Below are 16,432 nucleotides of genomic sequence, written 5' to 3' on the forward strand. Positions count from 1 at the left end.
CCGGCCTTCTGATCAGCAAGCCCTTGACTCTTGTTTAACCCACAGCACCACCCACGTCCCATGCTTTTCCTTAAGACATTCCTATTTTCATCGGAGCAACGTTGGAGGGTTTGTTGTTTCGCAAGGAAGCATAGGAGCCAACTCCTAGGGGCCGAGGTCCCTTCACAAACACCCCAATAAAATATTTGAGGGTAACAGCCTCCCCCCTCGCAGTTGATGGGGGTTGCCATTCAAATGGTGTGCATGCACTGCATTTTGTGTTCAGTTATGTGGGGCAGGGCTTACCCCTTATTTTATTCAAGTTGGCACCCCTGCAAGAAAGCATCGTTTACGACTGTGGCTCCTCAGCCAAAACTGCAATGCCTGACTCCCAGTCATGTCTGTGATGATGATCACATAATAATTGGTGGTTTTAAAGAAATAAGGAAATGGAAGTTAAACAGATTTAAAGCCAAGGCTGCATGGAATAGCAATTACTAACTCTTGAAAAGACTTTTGCCAATTAATTGCAATCTTTACTGAAACCACTAGATGGTAGTGAAGTATAGTGGCTAAAAAACAAAACAGCAAATGGTTGTTGGGGGGAGAAAAAAATGATGCGATACATAATTTTTTTTGTTCCATCCTACCAACTCAAATCTACCTTCTGAGACATTAGAGGATGCAGTTAAAGTGTAGTATCACTTCACTGTTACAACAATAATTAAATACTGTACTTATATTCTCTTCCCAGGGATCAAAGTTCTACATTAGGGCTTAAGAAGTGGTACTTGGGCTCTGCGTTTGGTATATTTGAACTTGTAAATGCAGCTGGTTTGCTAAGGGTTGAGATTGTGTGTGCAAATGCACTTAAGCCTCTACTTGCACATTTTGGTAAAAGGTTTTCTAGCCTTCTGCACGGACCTTGTTAAGAGCAGCAAACACAGCAACAGAATTTCCTCTACCGTTCCCTAGCTGCCGCTTCACAGATCCCAGAATTAACTTACATAACTTACAGGTTGTGGTGATTGCTACTGATTTACACATCCTTATGAGCTTGGCCCAATATATGTAGGACATAGAATGATCTATCGGCTGCTACTGGCCATAGCACCTCAATGGAGCCTCCAAGTTCAGGGACAGTGTACCTCTAAATATTGGCTGCTTTTGGAAAACAGCAGGGGGGGCTGTTCATGCCCCCTTTCTGGACTTGTCAGAAGTATCTAGCTGACCACTGGTGGAAAAAGGATGCTGGCTTGGACTCCTTTTTGTGTTCTTAGATATGAAGAATCTCTCTCTCTCTCTCACTCACACACACACATATGCTGGACTGAGAGCATGCAGCCCTGGTTAGACATTCTGGACAGTGCGAATGAGCAGCATGGAGACTGGAGGGTTGGAGTTCGTTCCCCTGGTTCTTTAATCTGGAAACAGGTGTTTGGTGCTACTCAGAATATCTAAATCTGTGGTGAGAACCGGGTCTGCCCCACCTCTTGCAGAGCAAGTTTGACAGGTTGGCAGAGCCGGCCACCTGTCAGTTGCTTGACAGAACATTCACCCAGTTTTGCAGGAGCTTTGCAAGATAAGACTTTGCAAAGGGCTCTGCGAATGTCTTGCTTACAAAGCCCCTTTCAAAGTACTGTGCAAGATGGTGCTTTGCGAGGGGTTTTTGAAGATTCATCAATCAGCTGTTGCTATGTAGAAATGCAATCTAAACTTGCATGCATGTTGGCTTGATTAGGCCTTCTATGCCCCCCCATTTTATTACAGTGGTACCTCGGGTTAAGAACTTAATTCATTCTGGAGGTCCGTTCTTAACCTGAAACTGTTCTTAACCTGAAGCACCACTTTAGCTAATGGGGCGTCCCGCTGCTGCCACACAATTTCTGTTCTCATCCTGGAGCAAAGTTCTAAACCCGAGGTACTATTTCTGGGTTAGCGGAGTCTGTAACCTGAAGCGTATGTAACCTGAAGCGTATGTAACCTGAAGCGTCTGTAACCCGAGGTACCACTGTGTTCAAAATAAAAATGTAAACACAGAGAAAATATTTTATTAGGTTAGGTAGGTTGTATTTCCAGCTGGGATATACTAGCCAGAGAACTGAGAGGAACCATTACTTTATTTGGTTACTCTGATTAAAACTTAGAGTACAGTTAAAACCCAGCATATGCAACTTTCCTGCGTGACTGAAAATCGTCAGAATGTTTAAAGCATGTATTAGCAAGCTGACCTTTCCCAAAAAACAGCATTTCTTTTTGTAATTAAATAGAAAGCATGAGGTCTTTTCATTTTAACCAAAGGCACACAAATTCAGGAAAGGGCAGATAAATATGACTTAAATTACCATATTTTTCGCTCTATAGGATACACTTTTTCCCCTCCAAAAATGAAGGGGAAATGTGTATGTGTCCTATGGAGCGAATGCAGGCTTTCGCTGAAGCCTGGAGAGCGAGAGGGGTCGGTGCGCATGTTAAACTTTTCAGGGCTGGAGCTGTGCTTCTGTTTTGCTTTGATTAATAGAGGTAATAAAACCACTGTTTCCAAAAGTATATCCTCGTAAAGGAGGTTCATGTTACCCATAATTATTATTATTTTTAAATTATAAGCTGCTTAATCCAAGAAATCTCTAAGCAGTAGAATTGAAGAGTTGGAAGGGACCCATAGGATCATCTAGTTCAGCCCCTTGAAATGCAAGAATCTCAGCTAGATCATACATGACAGATGGCCACCCAATCTCTGCTTAAAAACCTCCAATTAGAGTCCACAACCTCCCCTAGTGTCAGGAGTGCGTGCAGGAGCCAGGCCCTGGGACCAGTAGGGCTTCGCAAGACTGGGGCCTCCCTAAGTTTGTTCTGGAGAGGCAAGGCTCAGCCACACAGGTGAGGCCACTTGGTAACTCACTGCACCTGGTGGCAGGAACCGGGAAGGGATATAAGGTCAGCATTTCCCTTTGGCTCTTTGCCACAGCAACTCGTTTCCTGCCTTACTGCGTTTGGCTTCTTGCTTCCCGATACTTGCACCTCAGCTTCTTGACTCCTTCCTTCTCGACCCTCGGACCCTTGACTTTGTGACTCCGTGCTTCCTGACCCCCGGACCCCCAGCTTCTGGACTCTCGTTCCTGCTCCCATCCTGCCATCTTGCCCCCAGTATTGACGTCTTCAGCCGAGACTTCGATCGCCCGTGGCACAGAGGGAGTCTGTTCCACTGCCGAACAGCTCTTACTGGCAGAAAGTTCTTCCTGGTGTTTAGTTGGAATCTCCTTTCTTGTCACTTGAATCCATTGGTTCAGGCCCTAGCCTCCAGAACAGGAGAAAACAAGCTTCCTCCATCTTCCACCCTTAAGAGATTTGAAGGTGGGCTATTGTATGGCCTCAGTGTGTCGTTTCCAGGCCAAACATACCCAACAGCCTGATCCCTTCCTCATCAGGCTTGGCTTCAAGACCCTTGATCATCTTGGTTTCCCTGGACTCGGATAGCCTGGTGTCAGTTGTAATAAGATGGGGAGCGGGTATTCCATGAAGGCGACTCACAGGCTCCAGCCAATGTAGACTGTAGCTGCTAGGCTGGTAAGGGGAGAAGCCTGATGGGACCATCATGGTGCCACTGGCTGTGTGCACGCTGCACTGGTTACTAGCGAGCTACCAATTCAAGGTGTTGGTGCAAGCATAAAAAGGTAAAGGACCCCTGACAGTTAAGTCCAGTCGCAAACGACTCTGGGGTTGCAGCGCTCATTTCGCTTTACTGGCCGAGGGAGCCGGCGTTTGTCCACAGACAGTTTTTCCAGGTCATGTGGCCAGCATGACTAAGCCGCTTCTGGTGAACCAGAGCAGCGCACGGAAACGCCGTTCACTTTCCCGCTGGAGTGGTACCTATTTATCTACTAGCACTTTGACGTGCTTTCGAGCATACAAAGTACTAAAACGGCTTGTGCGACCCAGTACTTAAATGTACTAGCAGTTTTATTCCTGCACCTTGAGGATTAGCAATTTTTCTAAATTACAAAATGCCACTTGAGAAGGAACCTATTTGGTTAAATATTGGGCTGGCAGAAGCATCCAAGGTTGTCAGGCGATAATGCTGATGTTTTCCGCAGTATTTGTCTACCTGAAAAGAAGGTTCAAGCTGTCTGCTACGTGCAGTTGAATGGGTAAATGACTGTGCATTGTGCCCTGGATGGAAAACAGGACACAGGTAAATAAAGAAACCAGAGAGGAGCAAACCTGATGCACAGGGAACTGTGTTGTTCTACTGTTGAATTGGTTTATTCAGTGCTTGCAGCGGACAGGAAAAAACTGGCTGACAACTCAGGTTTGTCTACTTTTAACGCTGCTCTATTCTGCTTTAAGTAGCCAGCTTCATTTCAATATATCCTGACGTGTTGTCATAAAAGTTGACAAATCCAGCCTTCAGAAGACAAGGGGCTTAACAGTGTAACTTTATTAATGAGGTGTCTCAATTTACAGAAAGTGTCGGTACTGCTATCGGCTTCCCCACTTGCTCCCTCACCCCAGTGGACTGATCTCTCTTAGAGCTTTGGGATGGGCTCTACCTCAGCGATGGCAGCCAAAACAAAGGAGACCACCTTCAGTTGAGGAAAGAGATGAGAAAATAAGTTAACTGTGTCATTCAAATAGTAATAATAATTTATTATTTATACCCCGCCCATCTGGCTGGGCTTCCCCAGCCACTCTGGGTGGCTTCCAACAGAACACTAAAATACAATGACCTATTAAACATTAAAAGCTTCCCTAAACAGGGCTCCCTTCAGATGTCTTCTAAAAGTTTGGTAGTTATTTTTCTCTTTGACATCTGGTGGGAGGGTGTTCCACAGGGCGGGTGCCACTACCGAGAAGGCCCTCTGCCTGGTTCCCTGTAACATGGCTTCTCGCAGCGAGGGAACCTCCAGAAGGCTCTCGGCGCTGGACCTTGGTGTTTGGGCAGAATGATGGAGGTGGAGACGCTCCTTCAGGTATACTGGACCGAGGCCGCTTAGGGCTTTAGTGGGCTGAAAGCGAGGTAATTTTCTCAGCCAGATTTTTAAAAAGTTCTTGTTGCCAACAAGCATATAGAAAAGGAATTGACTGCTCATGCCTCATTATTTTATCATGTTCATGGTATGTGTACAAGTGACAACTGGGGATTCTTTCTCTCACTCACCACACCGGGAACTAAACCACACCTATATGGTACTCTAAAGCTGGGGTACAAAATTATATAGACCAGCTATTAAGAGTCATAAATCAGTATATTCTCTAAAAGGTAGCACATTTCTAATAGACAATATTGAAAACTGTCACCTAATTTCAAGCTGTTTCATTCTGAATGTTAATGTATCATTAGCTGCTGCAAAAATAGATGTGGTTCACATATCTAGGTAGGAAAAAGTAAGGCCTGAAGGGGGAACAGGTTTGTGGGTGAGACAGAAGCTTCAAATCCCTCTTTTCTTGGATGGGCAAGAGTGTATGAACAGGCCTGTTGTCTCTGGCTGGTGTCTTCATGGCCAGGCTGACAGCTCAGCTCCCATCCAGCTGCACAAAGAGCTAGGAAGAATGGTCAGGCGAAGCTCAGAGGCTCTTTCTCCTACCTGCCTGCCTTGAAAGGTGCTGTGAGCGGTCTCATCTCCTGCTGTTTTTTGAGGGAAGAGAGGGACAGAAGCAGGAAACTTGGTGGGTAGCAGCTGAAGCTCAAATAAACCAGGAGGTTTATCTCCATTTCTGAGTCCTGCACAAGCCATTTTTAGATTGTGCTTCTTTCTGTTCTTCAGGGTTTCAGGGAAAGCAAAGAACTGACAAGTTTTAAATGCACTTTATTAAATGGATCTTTTGCCCTCGATGACAAGACCAAGAAGAGGCAAGAGAAGTATTTCAAAATAACATTGCAACCTTTCAAGTTCTCAGACTTTGGGACATTTGAAGTGAAAGCTATGAGATACACTTTAATAAGTGGCAGGACCCTGGTGAACAGTTAACTTCTGCTAGCCAGAGGGTAGATGTTGAACTGAGTCCTCTGGCAAAGCCCCTCAAAACAGAGATACCAAAGAAGATCAAAGTGGCATACGTTCCTTAAAATGGACACACTTTCTGTGACTATTTTGGCTTGTGTGCAGAAAGCTGTCACTTCATTAGCACTGAACTAGTTTATAGACATTTTGGCTTTAAAATCTATTTAATGTAATTAAAACCTCCAATCACACAGCCGTGGTATTTTGTTATTTTACAGCTCAGAGCCAAGTACAATAGCAATGAAATGGAGTCTGCAGCAAACACCAAAATAGTACCGAGTACTCATTTAGAGAGAAGAGAATGAACTTTTAACCAACGGTATGATGTAGGAGAAGGTTGCTCCAAGAGCTCGTTGAGAAACCAATAAAAAATAGCTTAAACCATCTGCATTAATTAGCGGGGAAACCAAACAGCTGATCAAACACCACCAGTTTCACTGGATGGCAGTATAAACAGCTTGCTGTGGCTGGTGTTTGTAGCCAGTATTAACTCCAGCACAAGCCATCCCTGTACTCAATTCATAATGATGTAATGTACTTACTACTTTGTATAGTTCTATTGTAAGTCGCCTTCCCTTTGTGCAAAATTCAATTGGGATTTTTTCGTTTACCAGGAGGCAGACAATTCCAGAACTCCAGTTTTTGTTATATAACTGGCCTTCGTTATATCAAAATCTATCCGTTTTCAGTCTTGCTAAGGGACAGAGCTTATGCAGATTGATGGCTGCTGAAAACCAAGCTATCCCCTTTTGTCCTATAGGTTAAACAGTTCCGGATCAATAAAACAAAATGGTAAAACCTGTTCCCTCTCGTAAGTAGTTAGGATCCTAATGACTTATTTGGTTGCAAAAAATGTATACCACTGTTCATTGATAATCAAAGCAGTAAAAACATTAGAATTTAAAATCGGCCATCAGGCTGCGTTAGCTGGAACTGATCCCACAACACTGGAGTCAATGTTGCATTGGACAACTCATCTGGTGCTGCCATGGCAGCAGCATCTCAATCACTGCAGATGTTGAGAGAATGTGTTCTCTACCGTCCGTCGTGGAAGCGAATGGGTAACACTAGTGAGAAAAGCAAAATGCCTTTGGGGCCATGTGTGCTGGGTCACTTATCCTTTACGGAGGAGTTGCAGCATGTGCCCTTAATGGGTGAATCCATCCAACACCAAATGATTAATTGGCAAAGTGTTCTTTCATCAAATAAATGCCCTACTTCTGCACAAAACATAATAAGCACTGACTTCCTACTGCTTAATTGAAGGCCTTGCTATCAACTGCTTTATGGCTTCTGTTACTTGGATCACATTCTTCTCAAGGCAGCTACTCTTCTTACAGGTTCAGCCAAATCCATAACCTGCAGCCATACCTAAACCTGAAGAGTAAGTTCACACTTTATGGAGTACATGCAACTTCACAGTATTGACAGCATGGCTTACAGTAAACACATACATGTGCCTATTGGCTGTTTGCAGGTATAGATTTCCCTTTCATACATGAATGGTGCTTAGTATGTTATTGTGGGATCTTTGTTTCTCACCCCCCCTTCCCTAGGGGTACAGGCTCTAAGTCTTTATCTGCCTCATCTCTTGAGCACCCTTTCTTTTTTAAAGAACTCCTTCTCCACCTCCAGCTATTACTTGCACCCATGCAGCTATAGACCAGTGTTGCTGAATTGGGGCAGTTAAAGCAGGGATTATGCAGACAGGCCAGTTATTTCTGAAACATGCATCACAGAATGAAGTGAAACTTTCCATTCTTTGTAACAGCAAGTGCTCTCTTGCCTTAATTATAGAGCATGGTAGATGCCACCCATAACAAAGGGTCATAGAAACGAAACCAAAAAATGGCAGGTATTTATTCCCTGTGCATTCTGCCCTGCCCTGAAGCAACTGAGTGCAGTTATAACCTCACAAGAACACAACAAAGTAGGTTAGGCTCCTTATGTGGCCCAAGGCCACCCACAGTGAACTTTACAACTTGGTGGCCCTTAGAACCTGGGGTTTTCCCAAGGAAACATCAACTCATACTGTATACACCATCTACCATGGAGGAAATGCCTTGCCCATTAGCCCATCCAATCTTAGGTCAGTCTGAGGAAACGTGTCCTTTTAAAAATAGTAGTAGTTCTACTAATAAAGAATAGTTAGTAATAAATGATTATGAGCAGTGGTGCTCATGGCACTGCCTCTTGGATTCTGCCACTTTTCATGGGTACCTGCCCATATAATCTGAGATGGGACCATCGGTCCAATTCAGTGAGCTGGTTTTTACAGTGGAGGAAAAATGCTTATTGCTCTCCTGCTGATCCTGATCCTTGTTTTCAGTCAGCTTGGAAAAAATATTTGACTGTGAAGTTGCAGCGTTAGGGGTTTTCCATGGTTTTCCTAGTAGCATAGCTAGGGGAGGCGGGGAGACTGGGCATCCCCAGCAGCACTTACCTTTGCAGGCGCACAAGCCTTGGCACACCAGAGCCCAGTGCACCACTCCCAAAAGCAGCGTGGCCTGGGCTCATAGTGTGCCAATCTACAGCGTCCGTCGTCGTCGTCGTCGTCCCCCCCCCCCCCCGCTACCAGAGGACGGCCGACATGGACACAATCAGCATGTGCTGGCCTCCAGGTGGATGCAGTGGGTGAACGCCTGTCACCTCCGCCTCAGCCACCCTCCACCTGGAGGGCACCTGAGACACGCTGCGGCTTGGGTGCTGGCCCTGTGTTGCTTTTGCAGGGAATGCAGGGCCAGCGCACCCATGCCCCGTTCCCCTCAGCTGCCCTCCAGGTGGAGGGACGCTGCTCCAACAGCGCAGCGCGCCCCAGCATGCCCCGCTCCCATGGTGCAGCAGATAACACCAAGGCTCCACTGGGTTTACCATATCCCTATGGGGTATGAATCTGCCAGAGCAATACCCACAGAGCATATTGCTAGCGTTGAATGCCAATAGGCTATAGGCTTAACCTCAAATAGCATGCTAACTAACTTCAGTCCTGTAAACGGGGGGAACTACCTTTATGTGCTCTCTGCTCAAAAACATTGCTAAGCCTTTACATTTGAATGTTCTTCCATCAGCAGTTCTGAAGGGGAGGTTCCAAAAAAAACCCTGTCAACATAAATACTCATTTTAATCTGGAGGGGCGCTCTTTCTATTACATCTTCTTTACACAATTTCTCAGTACGATCAGATGCATTTTATGCTTCTGCACTGCTTTCAGATCAGAATGCATCCATCTCTGGTTAGATATTTGCTGCCGCGTGAAAAAAAATCAATAGCAATTAATTTTAGCAGACTTACAACTTTGTTTTCTGTGCCTGGTGTTCTATAGTATGGTACAGTTATTAGTAATTTTATTTCTATGGTTTTCTATTTTGTTTTGCTTGTACAAATATATAAAATACCAGTTTCAGAATGTTGGTCATTGTCCATAATAAAGAGGGTGAACTGATCCAATCGTGGTGTTTCAGACTCATCTAAAAAAGGAGCACGGGAACTAACAACGAAGTCCCACTTTTCCAATGGCCAAGGCTTATGTCCCCATTTCCTGGGCTTCACTTAATGTGAGCTATTCAGTGCCTCTGCTACACATTTCAAAATCAGGAAGTGACCAGCTTGAGGCATACACAAACTTTAAAGAAAATGCTTATCAGAATGGAGGAAGGTATATAGGATCCAAGATTAGTTGGCTTAGTTTGTTCATAACTCATATTCCAGTCCTCTGATCTGTATGTTACATGGAGCTGGGAGAAAGCTAAAACCCATCAGGAGTAACAGAAGGGAAGCCAGGAATAAACAGACAAGGAAGAACAAATGAAAAATCCCTTCTCAGATGGCATGCCACCTCTTCTCTTTTGCTGTGCCTGGAGCAGCCGGCAGGAAGTAGAACTGAAGGGGGTTGTCTCAGCCCCCAAGTTGTATTCTCTATAACATTTAACTTCCTGCCAGTGGAGAGATAGGCAGAGACATCCCTACAGGAGAAAGGGTTTTATTTTGTTCTCACTCAAGGACATTCCTCGACTAGCCACTGCCCCCAATTGCAGTTAACTGCTTTAGCAACATTAAGACTGCTATCAAGTATATGTCATCAAATTGAGTTATGAGTAAACATAGGATTAGGACGAGCAGTATCTGGCAGTAGCTAAAACACTGCCGAGATGCACACCTCTTTCAAACTTACTGGGTTCCTAGAAGGACAGGATGCAGAAATAAGAAAACAAGCAACATTCTAGAGCAACTGCAGATTATTCCTGGCCTAATAGCCCTCCCCGCCGGCTTGCTTTTTATGTGCACGTTTTAATGTAGAACACATGCAGTTCTTACGGCTAGAAGTATGCTTTAGTTTAGAAGAACTTTTTCTTGTCTCTGTGGTATTACCAAACAAATTACACATCTGAAAGGCACATAGTAGATATGAACAACTCAGGCAAATATCATGGAAAAGCTCTGCAGCATATATCAAGGTTCCTTAGTTCCGACTACTTAGCTAACGTTTAACTGAAGAGAACATTACTAGGACAGTTGATTCACATTTATATAAAACACATAGCGCTCAAACTGCACATAACAGTGATATGATGGACAGAACTGTGAGGGGACAGCTTCCCCATTTTGTGTTGAAAAGCATTCTGGTTCTGTTTTATAGATGTGTCACATAATGGGTTCAAAATGAGAGAATGGCTGATCAAAGCAGCATATAACCAACTGGAATGGAAACAGGACTCCACATTCTTTTCAAAATTATCCTAGTCATTTCCATGTTTCTTTCTTTAAAAGACAGCTCATTTTGAATGTTAGGAACCATAATATTACCCAGTCCCCACTGCTCTGATTTTTCAGAGATTGCTGAAAGAAGCTATTCAAGTTCAAAATGCTGGACTAATGTAACAGCAAATCATAGGGCCTTCAGTTACATCAATTTTTAAAAGGCCATTTCTACAGGTTTCTTTAGATTTTATTAGGAAAAAAAAGCAGATCAACATTACAATTCAAAAAATGCAATCTAAATATGAATGCAATCAAAGTATGGAGTGGAAAAATGTTTTCAAGAAACATTCAGTTGTCAACTACTTATTACCTGAATAAGCAATATTTGTAGGCTCTGACTGGAGTCAAAAAATGAAAGATTTATTGCTGTGAAAACAAAACCTGTAGTACAGTAGTAAGAGAGTTGGCCATTAAGCATTATCAGTCAAGTTAACAGATTTTACTAACAAATTCTTAAGTTGGTGATGGAAGGTCAAAAGCTGATTGACCCAAGTACAACTGAAATAGCAAGTCACATCAAAGGATGCATCTCCAGTTTTCAGATCATTAAAAAAAAGATTTATTAACAGTTCCAACAGCCTGCAAGCCAAAATGAAAGTTTAAAAATGTTGAACTGACATTCAGAGAGCCAATTTTATTTATACTCAATTTTACTTTTGCTCCTAATAAGCTCAAGACCCATCAGGGGAGGAAGAAAGAATATTAATGGACTACCACACAATTGAACAGAAATTGTGTCTCACTTGGTTATTTCCCCCCCACCGAAGTAAAAAATCTACATATAAATCTGATATTTAGTATTACAAATTGTACTTCTTATATAGTTCTGATTTGTTTTTTTGCCTCTGAACCCTGATTCTTGCTTCAGTGATTCCCCCCCCCCCCTTGTGATATTAAAACTTCTCCATTTATATTTGCATTTATGTTTGATACCTTGGTTAACATTAAACCTTGTAAAAGAATCTTTGTAACAGCACCTTTGGTCAAGGCTGCTGATGTACAAGAGAACTCGGTTGTGCCACTCTCCAGAGTGCATATTTCCTTGATTGTTTCCACGGTCCAAATGTTCTATTAAATGATTCTTTGATGAACTATTTTCAATCTTGTAAACATCAGTGTGCGCAGGTTCACAAGTACTCATGTAGTCCCACTCCCTTAACACCAGGATGGCTGGCTCTTCAAGATTTAGAAATCTGCTCCAGTGGCCAATAAACCTTGCAGCCTTTGCTTGCTACATAAAAACGTAGCCCACGTACTTGCTGAGGTAGTCCAGTCAATCCTCCTCTTTGACTCCTTTCAGAATATTTCTGGAAGGGTGACGTTACGAAGAAGCCACTGCTGAGAGCGGCCACCACTGCAGTCTTTGATGCTGGGTACCTGGCTGTCTTCTTCAGTGGCTTTATCCAGGCACTGGTTACTGTTCACATGCAAAAGGGTTAATTTCTTTTTCGGCGGGGGAGAGAGGAAAGAAAAGGGGGGAAAAGAGTATATTTTAATTAGAAGAGGAAGAGATAATCCACACCAGCCAGTAGGTTCATTTAGGACCACTGCTAGGAAAAGGATAGTTGTGTTTTCCTCTCTCCACATCCTTTGAGAGCATATATGGAACTCAGTACCTCTTAGGTATCTTGGAAATGCCACTAAAGATTCTTAAGGGCTTGTGGGAGGGTGTTTAGGATTTTTTAATTATTATTTTTTTAACATGAGCAGCCTCCCTTGCAGTGCACACTGCTTTTGAAACTCTAAAGTTTTAAAAGAAACTTGCAATGTAGTGCAGGGGGGCTTTTTTAAAGTAATGACTTAGCATAGACTTAAATCATGATTTAAATCAACAAGAAAAAGGGCCAACTTAAAACACTAGGTAATATCTAACAAAAATCATACTCAGAACAGGTGCACTGTAATAAATGGACCATGGGCCCACAGATTTAAAAACGTACTACTAGAAATTGACTATAATCTTTTATACAAATTGACATTTTAATCCAACCCGTAACCATGTTCAAACAGCAATTTCTAGCTTTACCTTGATGCTGCTGTAACAGAAATTTAAATGCACCACTGCAGAATGAGAAATGGGGAAGAGTTGGAAAGGGTTTGCATTCAAGTGGCCAGCAAAAAGGTCATTGGTACCTTTTGTTCAGGCCCTTTGGAAAACAAAACAGGATGTGACTGCAAGCTTCAAGGCCGCCAGCGCTTCCTTTAATCATGCAAGGAATTACTGTAGTTTGAGAAAAGCAGGTAAAACTAGCATTGCAGTTTGTGGAAAAAATAGGGAGTGTTATTTGTTAGGGTACAGCTGTAATTTGTGTGTGTGTCCTTTGTAATCCATGGGACACAGGAATGAATTATCTCCTTAGATGAGTTCCTTCCCTTTGCTTACACAACTTCATTACTAAAAAAGCAGCTTTAATTCCAACACAGTTTAAAAATTGCAACACATCATGTTACTTATCTTAATTTATTACTCCCATCTCCTAGTTCCAACCAGCATTCTCCACAATACTATAATTATACCAACATCTATAGTCAATGAATTTTCTAATCACTTGAGCTTCAGTCATAAGACAACTTACCACTGGATCATATTCCCAAAGTTGATTGCCTTTTAAGTGGTGGCACTTGAGCATTGTGACAGGACCATTAAGTTTGGAGACATCTAAGCACAAATCATCTGTTCGAATTTCTTTGTTGGCTGTATATGAGAAAACCTTGATGGAAAGCAATAGCCTGTTATGACCATGATATATACCACATTATATGTTTTTCTGAACATTAAACCTGTCCTCAATGTACACATATGTACACATATGGAAAACAGCTTTAGAATAATTAATCTCTTTGCATAAAAGAGTTTCTTAAACTAGTGGTAGATATAGTCACTGGGTGCTTGGATAGAGGGCAGGGCTGCTGCAGAACTTTCATTTTTTGAGGGGGAATCACAACTTTCCCTGCCATATTGCCCAACAGCACCCATCCATGTCCTAAAACAAACAGGTCTACAGCATGAAACAGGATGATCTCCCTCTAGCTGCACAAGCTTGCAACCTCACAACAGTCAAATTAATATTATTCCAAGCAAGACCTACAGGAATCAAAGCATACTATAAAAAAGTTGTACAGTGCAATCCTATTTCCATTTAGAAGTGGGTCCCACTGAATTTAAGAAGGCTTACTTCCCAGTAACTGTGGAATCTTTTTTTGAGGTCAAGGGTCACATTGTCTTTGAGAGATAGTGACTGGAACCACATACCACTGGCAGAAGGAGTGGCCAATGCACAAATAAGTGGGGGCACTCCTCTTTCTCCTCCATTCTCTCACTCCCCCATATATCTCACCCCCACAGATCTGTGTGCACACATATATGCACAAATACAATCACACATGTACACAGAGGCCTACAGATGCATACATTCTTGCATTACACTGTACACTCAAACATGCACGCACACACGCAAGCATACTGTCATGCAGACATACGCACGCTCACTCCCCAAAACATTAATTTCCTCCGCACTCTGTGGCACATATGTGCACATATGTACACACAGTGCTCATGCATGCACACACAGACATATGCACTCTCACATTCACATACACAATGACTTGTCTAATTCTATACAGTTTAAAAAGCTAATATTTTAGTTTTCGGAATTTTATATTGTTACCTGATTGCCACCCATCCCGTGACAATTAAAAATGCCAACTTTTTCATTTTCTTTCCTTGCCATGTTATCCAGACACTGATTTGTTTCCATGTTTCTGATCTGAAGACAAGAACAATAATTCAGCACACCCAGTTTGCTATACGTATTTACATTAGAAAGACAATCTGCATGCAAGCCTTGGAAATCACAAGCAAGAAAGCCTTTGCATATGTGCCCTGTTCAGTTACCCTGTCCATCCTATATTTCTCCATATGAGACCTGTGGGTATAGGGCGGTATATAAATTGAATAAATAATGATAATATGACCCAACCTGAGGCCATTCTTTGCGGGCCTCCTCCACAAGAGGTCCAGAGGGTGGCAACACGAGAACGGGGCCTTTTCTGCAGTGGCTCCCCATTTGTGGATTGCTCTCCCCAGGAGGCTTGCCTGGCACCTTCATTATACATCTTTAGGCCAGGTGAAAACATTCCTCTTCAACCAGGCCTTGGCTGATAACATTTTATGTCATGTTAAATGTGCTTCCAGAGGGTGGTGGTTATTGGTTTGTTTTATTGTTTTCTTGTTTTAGTTATGCATTTTGCGTTTTTAATTTGTATTTATATGCTGTGAACTGGCCTGAGATATTTGGGTGAAGGGTGGTATACGAATTCAACAAACAAGCAAATAAATAAAGAGATCAGGAGCAGTCTTGAGGCTCTTTCCACGCACCTTCTTTATGCCCTTCGCTGTACACAACAAAGAACCACAATGGAAGAGCCGAGAAATAGGGAATAAGCTGTGGAATGGGGGCCAAGTGGGAATGCAGGGCAATACCAGGCAATACCAATACCTTGCAGCAGTATGCTTCCAAATCAAATTATCAAGGCAGCACACACAATTTTAAAAACCACCAATAAAACGAAAGGCATAAAAAAGCAGCATGGTGTTCAAGAGCTATTTAGATCCTTAGATTCCTAACAGTCCATAAAGAGCAATTAATCAGTGATTGCCCCTTGAAACATAATAGTCTTCAGTGTCTTATTATAGCTCACTTTTCCCCACTGGTTGAACTTTGGACCACTTGCCTCTCTCTCCGTTTCTCTAGTCCACTGCTTTTTCTTACCTTTCTCTTCAGCTGCTCTACTCTACTACTTCTCCCCAACTGTCACCTAACTGACTTTTTCCTCCCCACATTCCAAGGCTCTCCTTTCAGTAAACCAGTATTCTACAGTGTTGTACTAGTGGAAGCCATGTTCTGAATCAGTTGAATTTTCCAATCTTCCAAGGAAACCCCACATGGCATGAATTACAGTACTGTAAACTTAACTTTAGTTAGGACATGGATAATATGGCCAGATTACACTTTCCCCAAGAATGGTTATAACTTGCAGACCAGCTAAGTTACCCATGCCTGTCCAACATCTGAGATTTTAATAACACTAAGACTTCTAACTTAAACTCATTGAACCCCTTATAAAAGCAAGGATATTCTTGTATAGTCCAACAGATGTTTCAGAGTCAATGTGATTTTTAAAATGTGGAAAGTTTTATCTAAAGCTTAGTGAAAATCAGTACAATTATTTAGACGACAACATGTGATCATGAGAATCACGGAGTAGCAACTACGGCATTCATTCTAAATTATCAAATTAGTTTACCCTTAAGATGGGCGAGAGAGAGGAAGGGTAGGAGTGAGATTACCTGTCCAACCTGAAATGGGATAGGATGATTAATCAGATCAAGCTAAACATTATAATAGCATTACTTAGCTTTGTTAATCCAAGATCAGATTCTAATCATCATTTTGGGTATGACTCTAAAGCCCTGTCTATATTCTTCCTTGGCTTCATTTTAGAGGCAAGCAACAGTCCTTTTATTCCACAAGGCAGTTGGGCTTGATTGACCAGAGAGTGGGTATCTTTACTGTTGGTTCTGCCTTTTAAATAAGTTAAATATAATATAGCATATAATGTAGGGCTGCTATTTTTAAGGAAAATCGCCAGTAACAACAATGCCAACATGGGTTGCCATAAAGTCCAGATTT

At 42.5% G+C, this 16,432-nt stretch overlaps 1 protein-coding gene and 1 long non-coding RNA gene across 5 annotated transcripts in view; one reads left to right on the forward strand and one right to left on the reverse strand.

Annotated features, from left to right (window-relative positions):
* The window catches only part of LOC310748208, a 60,580-nt gene that overhangs the window by 29,158 nt on the left and 14,990 nt on the right, over nt 1-16,432 (forward strand). The window contains exon 3 of one of the 3 annotated variants that reach the window (XR_014541201.1): nt 6,200-6,796. The exons of the other annotated variants lie outside the window; for them this stretch is intronic. This is a non-coding gene — a long non-coding RNA (uncharacterized lncRNA). Of the gene's footprint in view, nt 1-6,199; nt 6,797-16,432 lie in introns of those variants that run through there. 3 annotated transcript variants of the gene reach the window in all.
* Nucleotides 10,905-16,432, reverse strand: part of GALNT1 (polypeptide N-acetylgalactosaminyltransferase 1) — a 59,504-nt gene continuing 53,976 nt past the window's right edge. For both annotated transcript variants that reach the window (XM_083583089.1, XM_083583090.1), the window contains 3 exons: nt 14,408-14,506; nt 13,316-13,450; nt 10,905-12,182 (listed from right to left, as the gene is read on the reverse strand). In XM_083583089.1, coding sequence (XP_083439215.1) covers nt 12,036-12,182; nt 13,316-13,450; nt 14,408-14,506 — 381 coding nt within the window. In that variant the 3' untranslated portion in view covers nt 10,905-12,035. The remainder of the gene's footprint in view (nt 12,183-13,315; nt 13,451-14,407; nt 14,507-16,432) is intronic.

Source organism: Podarcis filfolensis (genome assembly GCF_964270895.1).
Source record: "Podarcis filfolensis genome assembly, chromosome: 13".
NCBI lineage: Eukaryota > Metazoa > Chordata > Lepidosauria > Squamata > Lacertidae > Podarcis > Podarcis filfolensis.